Below are 12,741 nucleotides of genomic sequence, written 5' to 3'. Positions count from 1 at the left end.
AGCCCTTTTGTTTCTCCCCCTCTGAAAAGTATTTTTATGGGGGGGGGTCCATGTCACAATTTTGAAGCAATGTGGTAGCATTCTGATAAATTCCTTATTGGCCGGACTACAGGGTTGGCGGCCTCCATTAGTATTTCACAATTTGGATGCCTTCTACCAGCCTGTTATGTGTCTACATAGACTTGTTCTATTGTTCCAATTATGAGAATTTCCTGAAGACGATTCCGCTTGTAAAGCTCAGTTTTTGAATGCCTCAAAAAACAAACTGAATAGAGCTTTAAAAGGGACAGGTTTTTCTACAAAAAAAACTCACTGTCACTGAATACACAGAACTAGTCGCTGTCACTGACATCAGGTAAAAAGACTACAGTGTAATAATGAAAGAGTGACTAATGCTATGGATATCTATACTCGATCCAGGTCACCGAGTCGTCACCTCTGCTGCATGCTGGTAGAGATGACATTAGGCGACAGTATGTGAAGAGTCCAGCCAATGAAGTCCAGTGCCCCATCCAACTTCTCAAACAGCCGCTCCCTCTCAGCTTCACTCAAAGTTTTGGAGTCTAAAAGGAGAAAAAAAAAAAAAAAGTTAATTAAATTTGCAATCAGGAGGAGAAGTCAGAGAGCTCCACTCACAAACGGCGCCACTCACATCCATGAGACATCAACAAACAGGTATTGCTGCAAGACCAAATAGTGCCACATACAAAGGTGCGCTGCTTATGGAGGGTATAATAGAAAACCCTTTTTATGATCAACAAGCCCTTTAATACCAGGGCTGTGGAGTCGGTAAGCCACAGTTGCGACTCAGACTCCTGGATTTTATCAGGCTCCGACTCCTTCATAAATGGCCAATTCATAACAACAAATTTACTGTTGTAAAATATTAAACATCGTGCTTATTCAGTTTCTCACCATCATATAAGTAATCAGACCACTTAGAGCAAAAACTACATTAGAATACAATTAGAATATAGCAAATAACTTTTATAAACTTTTCTAAGCTGTAAGTAAATATGCAATAAACACTTTTATGCAGTTAATAAGAAGAAATCTATAAATTTGTCCTCAGAAAAAGTATTGCCTCTGTCAGATCCTCCTTCATGGATGCCCTCAAATCTGATATAATTATTTTGAGAGCAGAGAACAACCTCTCTACACTAACTTGTGTTGGTGGCAAAGCAGTAACCACTCGGGCAACATCTCCGACAATGTCAGGATACAGAGGAATCGCTTGTTGCACTGTTATTTTTGATGAACGGTCAAATTTCTCAATTTCTTTTAGTGCACATGAAAAATTCTGCTGAAATGTACTGGCTGTGTTCCTTGATGGGGATGACTCTTCTATGCGGGAACGCTTTGCACGGTCCTTGTGATCCAAATATTTTTCGAAATTAAATTCTTCATCAGTTGATGAGGGTGAAGATGTGGCAGGACGACCAAATTCTTCTTGTTCCTCCTGACTGTTCTGCAACCCTTTCATCCTTACTGCTATTTCAAACAGAGCTTCTTTTCCTTTACTTAGCTGTTGATCATCTAGAAGAATCCGATGCATTGGGTCTACATAAACAGCTGCCAAAAGAATGTTATTTTGTATTAGTAGCTCCTCTATCCGTTTCATTGATGTAGCAATGCCACTTGCAATTAACCCTCCTCTTTGGGACAGGCGAAACATCAGGTTCTTCCACTCCTTTAAGAAAATACCTGGAGTTAAGTCCTCTGCTTGTAATTTTTTAGTCACTGTAAATGGGTGCTCTAGCAATTTTTCCAGCTCAGTCACCTAATTCCAGACTTTCATTTAGCGTCAGTTGAGGGTTAGCCATGTCTACAAGAAAGGTTTTCAGTTCAACCAAGCGCTGAATTAAGTACTGCCCCATCGTGTGGCTTGATCAATAATTGCCCCTTTTCCAGCACGTCTCTTCAAAATTGAGTCAACTTTAGGGGTTCTGGCAACAGTAGCCAATTTTCTCACCTTGCCAATCAGTGCAGCAGCATGTCCTTCTTGCAGACTGTCTCTTATAGCCAGCTGTAGCGTATGCACAACACAGCGCATGTGATGAATGAAAGAACATATTAACACAGTTTCAACAAGATCATCTAAACTATCATGTTGCTGTTCATCTGAAGCAACTTCAGTTTGCTCCTCAGTTACAATACTGTGTTCCTCTATTTCAAACATTTCTGTGTCTGTGGACCCAGAATGTTCTTCTAGCTGCTGGTCACCATCATTACTCTCATTCATTAGCTTAATAGTACTTATCATATTTGAAGCATTGTCAGTTACGACAGAAAGAACTTGCTCTTTTTTAAGTTCATAGTCTTGCAGAACCTTTTCCACCAAGACCTGGAGAAACTCACTGGTGTGATGAGCTTTGGTGTCTTTTACTGCCAATGTCTTGGTAACTATTTCATTTTTGTCACAAACAAATCGGACATTGATGGCAAAATAGTTCACTCTGACGTGCGCAGGCATCCATTTTAAGAAACAGAAAGCGTCCCTTGAGAGTTTTTTTAAGTTCTTCCTTTTGTTTAAAAGCTTCTTCGATTACTAATTTTCTAATACTCTCTCTCTCCAGAGAAACACCAAGCTTGCGGGCCATTTCCCCATTCAGACACACAAAAGCTGGTCGTGAAAATAATGAAATAGGCACACTATCCTTTACAACAAGCTCTATGATCTGTTTTTTAAATGTATCTACTGTCATTGGCACAGTAACTTTGTCACTGACAAAATATCTTGCAACTGATGGCTGCAAAGTTCTCTGCTCCTTTGTTTGGCTGGAAGAGCTGGGCACTGGTTCATTGGTTTGGATGCAGTCTCTCTCATCCACTGCTTTCAGCACTTCTGGATGAAAGCGCTGTAAATGTCTCTTTAGATTAGAAGCTCTGGTAGGAGCATTTTTCTCTTTGCCTGAATATGCACTCATCTTGGCTTCACAGCATTTGTTTTCGTCTGGATCATTTGTCATACACTGACAGACATAATGTTTTCTATCTTGAGTGATGGTGAAATGTTCAAATACAGCTGATTTAATGTAATGCTTCATTGACATTCTCAGGTTTTTAATTCTGCATTCACAATCCAAATGACAATTGTTTTTCCTAAAAACAATTGTAGAAAAGCTATTGCCAGGTCGTACAACTGATATAGTGGTCAGTAATACTGTTATTATTCCTCATGTACTCACAGTTAACTGATGCAAAGTTTGTTGAAAGGATAATACTTCTTACAGTCTTCCTCTTCTGAGTAGCAGGCAGCTGTGAGATGCTTGGAAGATGCACACCTAGTAGGATCTAGTCTAGAGGAGGAGCTTTACTAAGAATTTGCAACACATTTTCACTTTCAGTTTCATACATTGTAAGTAGGGGGGTTGGGGCAGCATGATGTTAACCAAGTATAAGATTAGATAAGGGCAGTGGAGAACAGTGACACACAAGAAGTAATAAATGTCTCTATCTCCAGCAGAACTGCTTATCACTGTTGTTCATAGTTTGATAGAACATATATATTTGAGTAACATTTATAAAATTCATATGAAAGTTCAATTATGAAATATTAATACATTTTTTTTTAAAGCTGGAGTCGGAGTCGGTACATTTCTACCGACTCCGACCAAAACTAACTCCGACTCCACAGCCCTGTTTAATACTATCGCAAGACAGCAACAGCAGTCAGACCCCACTATCACCCATGAAAAGAAGAAGAAAAAAAAAAAAAAAAAAAAAAAGTTACCTGCAACTTTCAGGTCTTCCAAATCTTTCTTCCGGGAAACAGGACAATAACAAATGCCGTAAACCATGGGACCTGCAGAGAAGTAACAGGACCACACAGTGATGGAGACCAGGGACAATGTGGATATTACTAGGACTATTCTAGTAATTCAGCATTTGATAATCTGGCACCAGTCTGGAGCTTTCACCTTTTGCTCCTAGAATAATTTTTACACTCAAAATCTGGATTATGTAGAAATAACTTAATTATAACATGTAACCTGACTCACTGTGTTTGGCCAATCAGCAGGTGACAGTTCTGGGCACCTTCCTGCAACACTAACATTTTATGAGAAAGGTTTGTGTATAAAACTCCGTGTGATGAAACAGCACCTCGCCATCCCGCCAGACGTCACTATTACGTCAGAAGGATCACATAGTGCGGTCTCCCCACTTGCACCCACATGACATTCTGCACCACCTGGGGAAACAAGGTCAGCTTGGCACAGTTTTTACAGACATCCCCTGTCCACATGGGCCCAGGGAGGCATGGGGAGTGAGAGGATGTAGCACCACACTCGGTCACAACCCTGACAGGCTGAGAGGCCCCTTTCACTAGCACCAGTGAAACAGAGCGCTGCCAGCCCGGTAGGATTGACACTGGTTCCTCATTCGATATAAGCCCAGTCCGTGTTAGATCGGGTCAGAAACAAGCCCCGGTAAATTGGAAAGTTAAACTGAGAAACGGACATGTGGATCAAGATAAAAGAGCAGCCCAAGGTTTAATTATATATTTAGTCACCTTAAGGGCACACTAGACAGCACTATATACACGATGGTTATAAATATACGATGGTCAGATATGCAAATAGATGTAGGACAAAACATATGAGCAGATGGATCATGTCAATTACCAGGTTGATGTTTGACCTTGTTTGTGCTGGACCGCAGGGGGAACATGGTCTGCCAGCTGGCTCCTAGGTGCTTCACAGCACGTTACTTCATATGACCTCCCCTTCTGAAGAGGACCGCTTGCATAACAGAGTGATTACATGGCCTTACACTAGCCTTTATCCCATTTCAGACACTCCCCTCCTACCCTCCGGGACGAGCCCAAATCCCCACTCCTTGCCTCTAGCTGCTAAAAACGCCAGAACCTAAGAGTCATAACTCTTTAAACGGACGGTCCTAGGGTAGCGGTTTTGACGCCATCTGATCCAGCCGGGCCCCTGCTACGTGTTGAGACTACACACATCTTGGCTATCGGGTTCCTATTAGTCATTCTACACATCTCCTCTCCCTGGGGTGTTATAGCGGATTGAGCCCCTGGAAGGCGTTCACCATATTTTGGAGGTCTCGGAAATATATACGATGTATGGCTAGGACATAGTAACTCCATAACGCTTTATGGAATTCGGTTTCTTGAATGTTCTAGATGGTGTCTATAGCATCATCAGGATGTCATATGACAAGCAGGACTTTGTCCTGCTCTGAGCTCTTCAAGGTGTGAGATGCCAATCACTGCCTTTGAGGCTAATTTTTTACAGGGTGTAATTAGATGCCACAGTCACAGAACTGGGCGAGGGAGGGCGATAACATGAAGAACTTATCCTGCGTCCACCTGTAGCATCAGGGTGTATTTACATTGGATGCCAGAGAGGATGGTTCCTGATAATCGCTCAGCAGAAACCTTACAAATTAACAAACCACTCGTTCGTTGGGTGAAGATTGTTATACTTGCTCCCCGGCAGCACATCGTCCTACGTAACCGGCATGTGCTGCCAAGAACAATGACAGTGTGCATAGAACAATCCAATGCTGTCCATTCTAGGAGTGTGGGATGTGCGGGCGGCCGGTCCAAATACGCATCGACATAACCAGTCAGCCATGGAGCAACAGCTGCCATCGAGCCCTTACTGCGGACTGTAATTGGCGAGAGGAGCGATAAGGTGAGGACACGCTCCTGTAATGGGGCGTCACTGCGCGCAGCACAGGGGAGAAACCACAGAGACTAAATCCCCCTAACAGAGGAGGATATCATGTGGAACGCGGCAACACTGTTCTGTCATGTTCCAATGCGTTTTGGCACCCACCTGGGGCTGTTGCGTCCCCACCACCACCCTCCTATTCCCTGCACCCCACCTGGGGCTGTTGCGTCCCCACCGCCGCCCTCCTATTCCCTGCACCCCACCTGGGGCTGTTGCGTCCCCACCGCCGCCCTCCTATTCCCTGCACCCCACCTGGGGCTGTTGCGTCCCCACCGCCGCCCTCCTATTCCCTGCACCCCACCTGGGGCTGTTGCGTCCCCACCGCCACCCTCCTATTCCCTGCACCCCACCTGGGGCTGTTGCGTCCCCACCGCCGCCCTCCTATTCCCTGCACCCCACCTGGGGCTGTGACCCCACCGCCGCCCTCCTATCCCTGCACCCCACCTGGGGCTGTGACCCCACCGCCGCCCTCCTATCCCTGCACCCCACCTGGGGTTGTGACCCCACCACCGCCCTCCTATCCCCTGCACCCCACCTGGGGTTGTGACCCCACCACCGCCCTCCTATCCCCTGCACCCCACCTGGGGTTGTGACCCCACCACCGCCCTCCTATCCCCTGCACCCCACCTGGGGTTGTGACCCCACCACCACCCTCCTATCCCCTGCACCCCACCTGGGGTTGTGACCCCACCGCCGCCCTCCTATGCCCTGCACCCCACCTGGGTTTGTGACCCCACCGCCGCCCTCCTATGCCCTGCACCCCACCTGGGGCTGTGACCCCACCGCCGCCCTCCTATCCCTGCACCCCACCTGGGGTTGTGACCCCACCGCCGCCCTCCTATGCCCTGCACCCCACCTGGGGCTGTGACCCCACCGCCGCCCTCCTATCCCTGCACCCCACCTGGGGTTGTGACCCCACCACCGCCCTCCTATCCCCTGCACCCCACCTGGGGCTGTGACCCCACCGCCGCCCTCCTATGCCCTGCACCCCACCTGGGGCTGTGACCCCACCGCCGCCCTCCTATCCCCTGCACCCCACCTGGGGTTGTGACCCCACCGCCGCCCTCCTATCCCCTGCACCCCACCTGGGGTTGTGACCCCACCACCACCCTCCTATCCCCTGCACCCCACCTGGGGTTGTGACCCCACCGCCGCCCTCCTATCCCCTGCACCCCACCTGGGGCTGTGACCCCACCACCGCCCTCCTATCCCTGCACCCCACCTGGGGTTGTGACCCCACCACCACCCTCCTATCCCCTGCACCCCACCTGGGGTTGTGACCCCACCGCCGCCCTCCTATCCCCTGCACCCCACCTGGGGCTGTGACCCCCAACGCTCCATCCCCACCTTCGTCGGCGGCAGAGGTCACATGACTAATGGCGGTGTCCTCCGACACAAAAGGCGCAGTCTCCGAGCTCACTGCTGCTAGAGGTGCAGGAGGAAGCGAGGAGACCATGTCCTGCCTTAGAGACGTCACTGGGGATTGTAGTCCCCCCTACAAGTGCGGAGCAGTGTCTCACCCAGGACAGGCCCCCGGCCGGCCTCATCTATCCCCAGGCAGCAGGGCTCCTGCCGGCACAGATCCGGTACCGGAGAGGCCAGGACGCAGCTCCGGGAATTATCCCGCTCATACTTCTCCAGCTCCATGCTGCTGCTGCTGCTGCTGCTGCGCCACTTCCGGCAACACCGATGTTTGGCGCCAAAACGACGTCAACCAATCAGAAGCGTGCTTTTATCGACAAGCTTTCTGAACACAAGCAGAGAGGACAGTGACAGCGCAGCATGAGCCTAACTAGACGTGAGGATGGGGCAGAGATATGGCCGCTCCGTGTGTGCGTGATGCGATTCCATCGGTCTACATGGAAAGTCAGTGATGGGCGCTGGCACACCGGCAATAATGTGGCTGAGGGCTCCCCGTGTGTGCGGTGTGGTACACACAGATTCCCTCATCTGAATGAGCCCTTAAAGGGGATGTTCAGGCTTGGGCCTTCAGTCTGCAGTCCTCTGTGCCTGCAGACTGGTGAGTCCTCACAGCGCACAGTGCCTGCAGACTGGTGAGTCCTCACAGCGCACAGTGCCTGCAGACTGGTGAGTCCTCACAGCGCACAGTGCCTGCAGACTGGTGAGTCCTCACAGCGCACAGTGCCTGCAGACTGGTGAGTCCTCACAGCGCACAGTGCCTGCAGACTGGTGAGTCCTCACAGCGCACAGTGCCTGCAGACTGGTGAGTCCTCACAGCGCACAGTGCCTGCAGACTGGTGAGTCCTCACAGCGCACAGTGCCTGCAGACTGGTGAACCCTCATAGCGCACAGTGCCTGCAGACTGGTGAGTCCTCATAGCGCACAGTGCCTGCAGACTGGTGAGTCCTCACAGCGCACAGTGCCTGCAGACTGGTGAGTCCTCACAGCGCACAGTGCCTGCAGACTGGTGAGTCCTCATAGCGCACAGTGCCTGCAGACTGGTGAGTCCTCACAGCGCACAGTGCCTGCAGACTGGTGAGTCCTCACAGCGCACAGTGCCTGCAGACTGGTGAACCCTCACAGCGCACAGTGCCTGCAGACTGGTGAGTCCTCACAGCGCACAGTGCCTGCAGACTGGTGAGTCCTCACAGCGCACAGTGCCTGCAGACTGGTGAACCCTCACAGCGCACAGTGCCTGCAGACTGGTGAGTCCTCACAGCGCACAGTGCCTGCAGACTGGTGAGTCCTCACAGCGCACAGTGCCTGCAGACTGGTGAGTCCTCACAGCGCACAGTGCCTGCAGACTGGTGAGTCCTCACAGCGCACAGTGCCTGCAGACTGGTGAGTCCTCACAGCGCACAGTGCCTGCAGACTGGTGAGTCCTCACAGCGCACAGTGCCTGCAGACTGGTGAGTCCTCACAGCGCACAGTGCCTGCAGACTGGTGAGTCCTCACAGCGCACAGTGCCTGCAGACTGGTGAGTCCTCACAGCGCACAGTGCCTGCAGACTGGTGAGTCCTCACAGCGCACAGTGCCTGCAGACTGGTGAGTCCTCACAGCGCACAGTGCCTGCAGACTGGTGAACCCTCATAGCGCACAGTGCCTGCAGACTGGTGAGTCCTCATAGCGCACAGTGCCTGCAGACTGGTGAGTCCTCACAGCGCACAGTGCCTGCAGACTGGTGAGTCCTCACAGCGCACAGTGCCTGCAGACTGGTGAGTCCTCATAGCGCACAGTGCCTGCAGACTGGTGAACCCTCATAGCGCACAGTGCCTGCAGACTGGTGAACCCTCATAGCGCACAGTGCCTGCAGACTGGTGAACCCTCATAGCACACAGTGCCTGCAGACTTGTGAACCCTCACAGTGCCTGCAGACTGGTGAGTCCTCACAGCACACAGTGCCTGCAGACTGGTGAACCCTCAGAGCGCACAGTGCCTGCAGACTGGTGAACCCTCATAGCGCACAGTGCCTGCAGACTGGTGAACCCTCATAGCACACAGTGCCTGCAGACTTGTGAACCCTCACAGTGCCTGCAGACTGGTGAGTCCTCACAGCACACAGTGCCTGCAGACTGGTGAACCCTCAGAGCGCACAGTGCCTGCAGACTGGTGAGTCCTCAGAGCGCACAGTGCCTGCAGACTGGTGAACCCTCAGAGCGCACAGTGCCTGCAGACTGGTGAACCCTCAGCACACAGTGCCTGCAGACTGGTGAACCCTCATAGCACACAGTGCCTGCAGACTGGTGAACCCTCATAGCGCACAGTGCCTGCAGACTGGTGAACCCTCATAGCGCACAGTGCCTGCAGACTTGTGAACCCTCATAGCGCACAGTGCCTGCAGACTGGTGAACCCTCATAGCGCACAGTGCCTGCAGACTGGTGAACCCTCATAGCGCACAGTGCCTGCAGACTGGTGAACCCTCATAGCGCACAGTGCCTGCAGACTGGTGAACCCTCATAGCGCACAGTGCCTGCAGACTTGTGAACCCTCAGAGCGCACAGTGCCTGCAGACTTGTGAACCCTCAGAGCGCACAGTGCCTGCAGACTGGTGAACCCTCATAGCGCACAGTGCCTGCAGACTGGTGAACCCTCATAGCGCACAGTGCCTGCAGACTGGTGAACCCTCATAGCGCACAGTGCCTGCAGACTGGTGAACCCTCATAGCGCACAGTGCCTGCAGACTGGTGAACCCTCATAGCGCACAGTGCCTGCAGACTGGTGAACCCTCATAGCGCACAGTGCCTGCAGACTTGTGAACCCTCATAGCGCACAGTGCCTGCAGACTGGTGAACCCTCATAGCGCACAGTGGCTGCAGACTTGTGAACCCTCATAGCGCACAGTGCCTGCAGACTTGTGAACCCTCATAGCGCACAGTGCCTGCAGACTTGTGAACCCTCATAGCGCACAGTGCCTGCAGACTGGTGAACCCTCATAGCGCACAGTGCCTGCAGACTTGTGAACCCTCATAGCGCACAGTGCCTGCAGACTTGTGAGCCCTCATAGCGCACAGTGCCTGCAGACTGGTGAACCCTCATAGCGCACAGTGCCTGCAGACTGGTGAACCCTCATAGCGCACAGTGCCTGCAGACTGGTGAACCCGCATAGCGCACAGTGCCTGCAGACTTGTGAACACGCATAGCGCACAGTGCCTGCAGACTGGTGAACCCGCATAGCGCACAGTGCCTGCAGACTGGTGAACCCGCATAGCGCACAGTGCCTGCAGACTTGTGAACCCTCATAGCGCACAGTGCCTGCAGACTTGTGAACCCTCATAGCGCACAGTGCCTGCAGACTGGTGAACCCGTATAGCGCACAGTGCCTGCAGACTGGTGAACCCGTATAGCGCACAGTGCCTGCAGACTTGTGAACCCTCATAGCGCACAGTGCCTGCAGACTGGTGAACCCTCATAGCGCACAGTGCCTGCAGACTGGTGAACCCGCATAGCGCACAGTGCCTGCAGACTTGTGAACCCTCATAGCGCACAGTGCCTGCAGACTGGTGAACCCGCATAGCGCACAGTGCCTGCAGACTTGTGAACCCTCATAGCGCACTGTGCCTGCAGACTTGTGAACCCTCATAGCGCACAGTGCCTGCAGACTGGTGAACCCTCATAGCGCACAGTGCCTGCAGACTAGTGAACCCTCATAGCGCACAGTGCCTGCAGACTTGTGAACCCTCATAGCGCACAGTGGCTGCAGACTTGTGAACCCTCATAGCGCACAGTGCCTGCAGACTGGTGAACCCTCATAGCGCACAGTGGCTGCAGACTGGTGAACCCTCATAGCGAACAGTGCCTGCAGACTTGTGAACCCTCATAGCGCACAGTGCCTCCAGACTTGTGAACCCTCATAGTGCACAGTGGCTGCAGACTGGTGAACCCTCATAGCGCACAGTGGCTGCAGACTGGTGAACCCTCATAGCGCACAGTGCCTGCAGACTTGTGAACCCTCATAGCGCCCAGTGCCTGCAGACTTGTGAACCCTCATAGCGCCCAGTGCCTGCAGACTGGTGAACCCTCATAGCGCAGAGTGCCTCCAGACTTGTGAACCCTCATAGCTCACAGGGCCTGCAGACTGGTGAACCCTCATAGCGCACAGTGCCTGCAGACTGGTGAACCCTCATAGCGCACAGTGCCTGCAGACTTGTGAACCCTCATAGCGCACAGTGGCTGCAGACTGGTGAACCCTCATAGCGCACAGTGGCTGCAGACTGGTGAGCCCTCATAGCGCACAGTGCCTGCAGACTTGTGAACCCTCAGCGCACAGGGCCTGCAGACTGGTGAACCCTCATAGCGCACAGTGCCTGCAGACTGGTAACTCTGGTCACAGCACACAGTGCCTGCAGACTTGTGAACCCTCATAGCGCACAGTGCCTGCAGACTTGTGAACCCTCATAGCGCACAGTGTCTGCAGACCTGTGAACCCTCATAGCGCACAGTGCCTGCAGACTTGTGGACCCTCATAGCACACAGTGCCTGCAGACTTGTGAACCCTCATAGCGCACAGTGCCTTCAGACTTGTGAACCCTCATAGCGCACAGTGCCTGCAGACTTGTGAACCCTCATAGCACACAGTGCCTGCAGACTTGTGAACCCTCATAGCACACAGTGCCTGCAGACCTGTGAACCCTCATAGCGCACAGTGCCTGCAGAGTTGTGAACCCTCATAGCGCACAGTGCCTGCAGACTTGTGAACCCTCATAGCACACAGTGCCTGCAGAGTTGTGAATCCTCATAGCGCACAGTGCCTGCAGACTTGTGAACCCTCATAGCGCACAGTGCCTGCAGACTTGTGAACCCTCATAGCGCACAGTGCCTGCAGACTTGTGAACCCTCATAGCGCACAGTGCCTGCAGACTTGTGAACCCTCATAGCGCACAGTGCCTGCAGACTTGTGAACCCTCATAGCGCACAGTGCCTGCAGACTTGTGAACCCTCATAGCGCACAGTGCCTGCAGACTTGTGAACCCTCATAGCACACAGTGCCTGCAGAGTTGTGAATCCTCATAGCACATAGTGCCTGCAGACTTGTGAACCCTCATAGCGCACAGTGCCTGCAGACTTGTGAACCCTCATAGCACACAGTGCCTGCAGACTTGTGAACCCTCATAGCGCACAGTGCCTGCAGACTTGTGAACCCTCATAGCGCACAGTGCCTGTAGATTTGTGAATCTGTTCACACAAAGGCCCAGATTCATCTTTTTTTTGTTGTTGCAAAATTTAAAAAAAAATGTACTTTATTTTTTTGTGAAAAAGTCGCACAATCCTTTAAAATATCTCCCATTGGTTTCAGCTGCACAAAAATAAATTGAGATTTTGTCCTGTAGTTGGATGCTGGAGCACAATTGCGCACAAGATTTGAGATATTTTGAAAAGTTGGAAATTATGAATTTGGTGAAACGTCTGGAAAGGAAAACCGCGGCCATAACGGCGAACATAAAAGAAAACAGACGAAACTAAGTAACGTTAACTTAAAAAAAGTGCAAAGTAATTAAGAAATAAAAGGCGCAAATTAAAAAGTGACTAACAGGGCTCGTTCACTACAACGTATCTTCTCTCCGTGACAAAGCACGGACAACG

The 12,741-nt window shown here is 51.5% G+C and overlaps 1 protein-coding gene across 3 annotated transcripts in view; it reads right to left on the bottom strand.

The window, feature by feature from the left end:
* The window catches only part of RNASEH2A (ribonuclease H2 subunit A), a 34,238-nt gene extending 26,849 nt beyond the window's left edge, over positions 1 to 7,389 (bottom strand). For all 3 annotated transcript variants that reach the window (XM_073587420.1, XM_073587421.1, XM_073587422.1), the window contains exons 1-3: positions 7,220 to 7,389; positions 3,734 to 3,805; positions 437 to 563 (exon numbers count right to left, since the gene is read on the bottom strand). In XM_073587420.1, coding sequence (XP_073443521.1) covers positions 437 to 563; positions 3,734 to 3,805; positions 7,220 to 7,346 — 326 coding nt within the window. In that variant the 5' untranslated portion in view covers positions 7,347 to 7,389. The remainder of the gene's footprint in view (positions 1 to 436; positions 564 to 3,733; positions 3,806 to 7,219) is intronic.
* Positions 7,390 to 12,741: the final 5,352 nt, after the last annotated feature.

Source organism: Dendrobates tinctorius, unplaced genomic scaffold, assembly GCF_039654945.1.
Source record: "Dendrobates tinctorius isolate UK_male_01 unplaced genomic scaffold, ASM3965494v1 ptg000099l, whole genome shotgun sequence".
Lineage (NCBI taxonomy): Eukaryota > Metazoa > Chordata > Amphibia > Anura > Dendrobatidae > Dendrobates > Dendrobates tinctorius.
The sequence above is the reverse complement of the archived record's forward strand: the minus strand, read 5'-3'. Positions and strand labels throughout refer to the sequence as shown.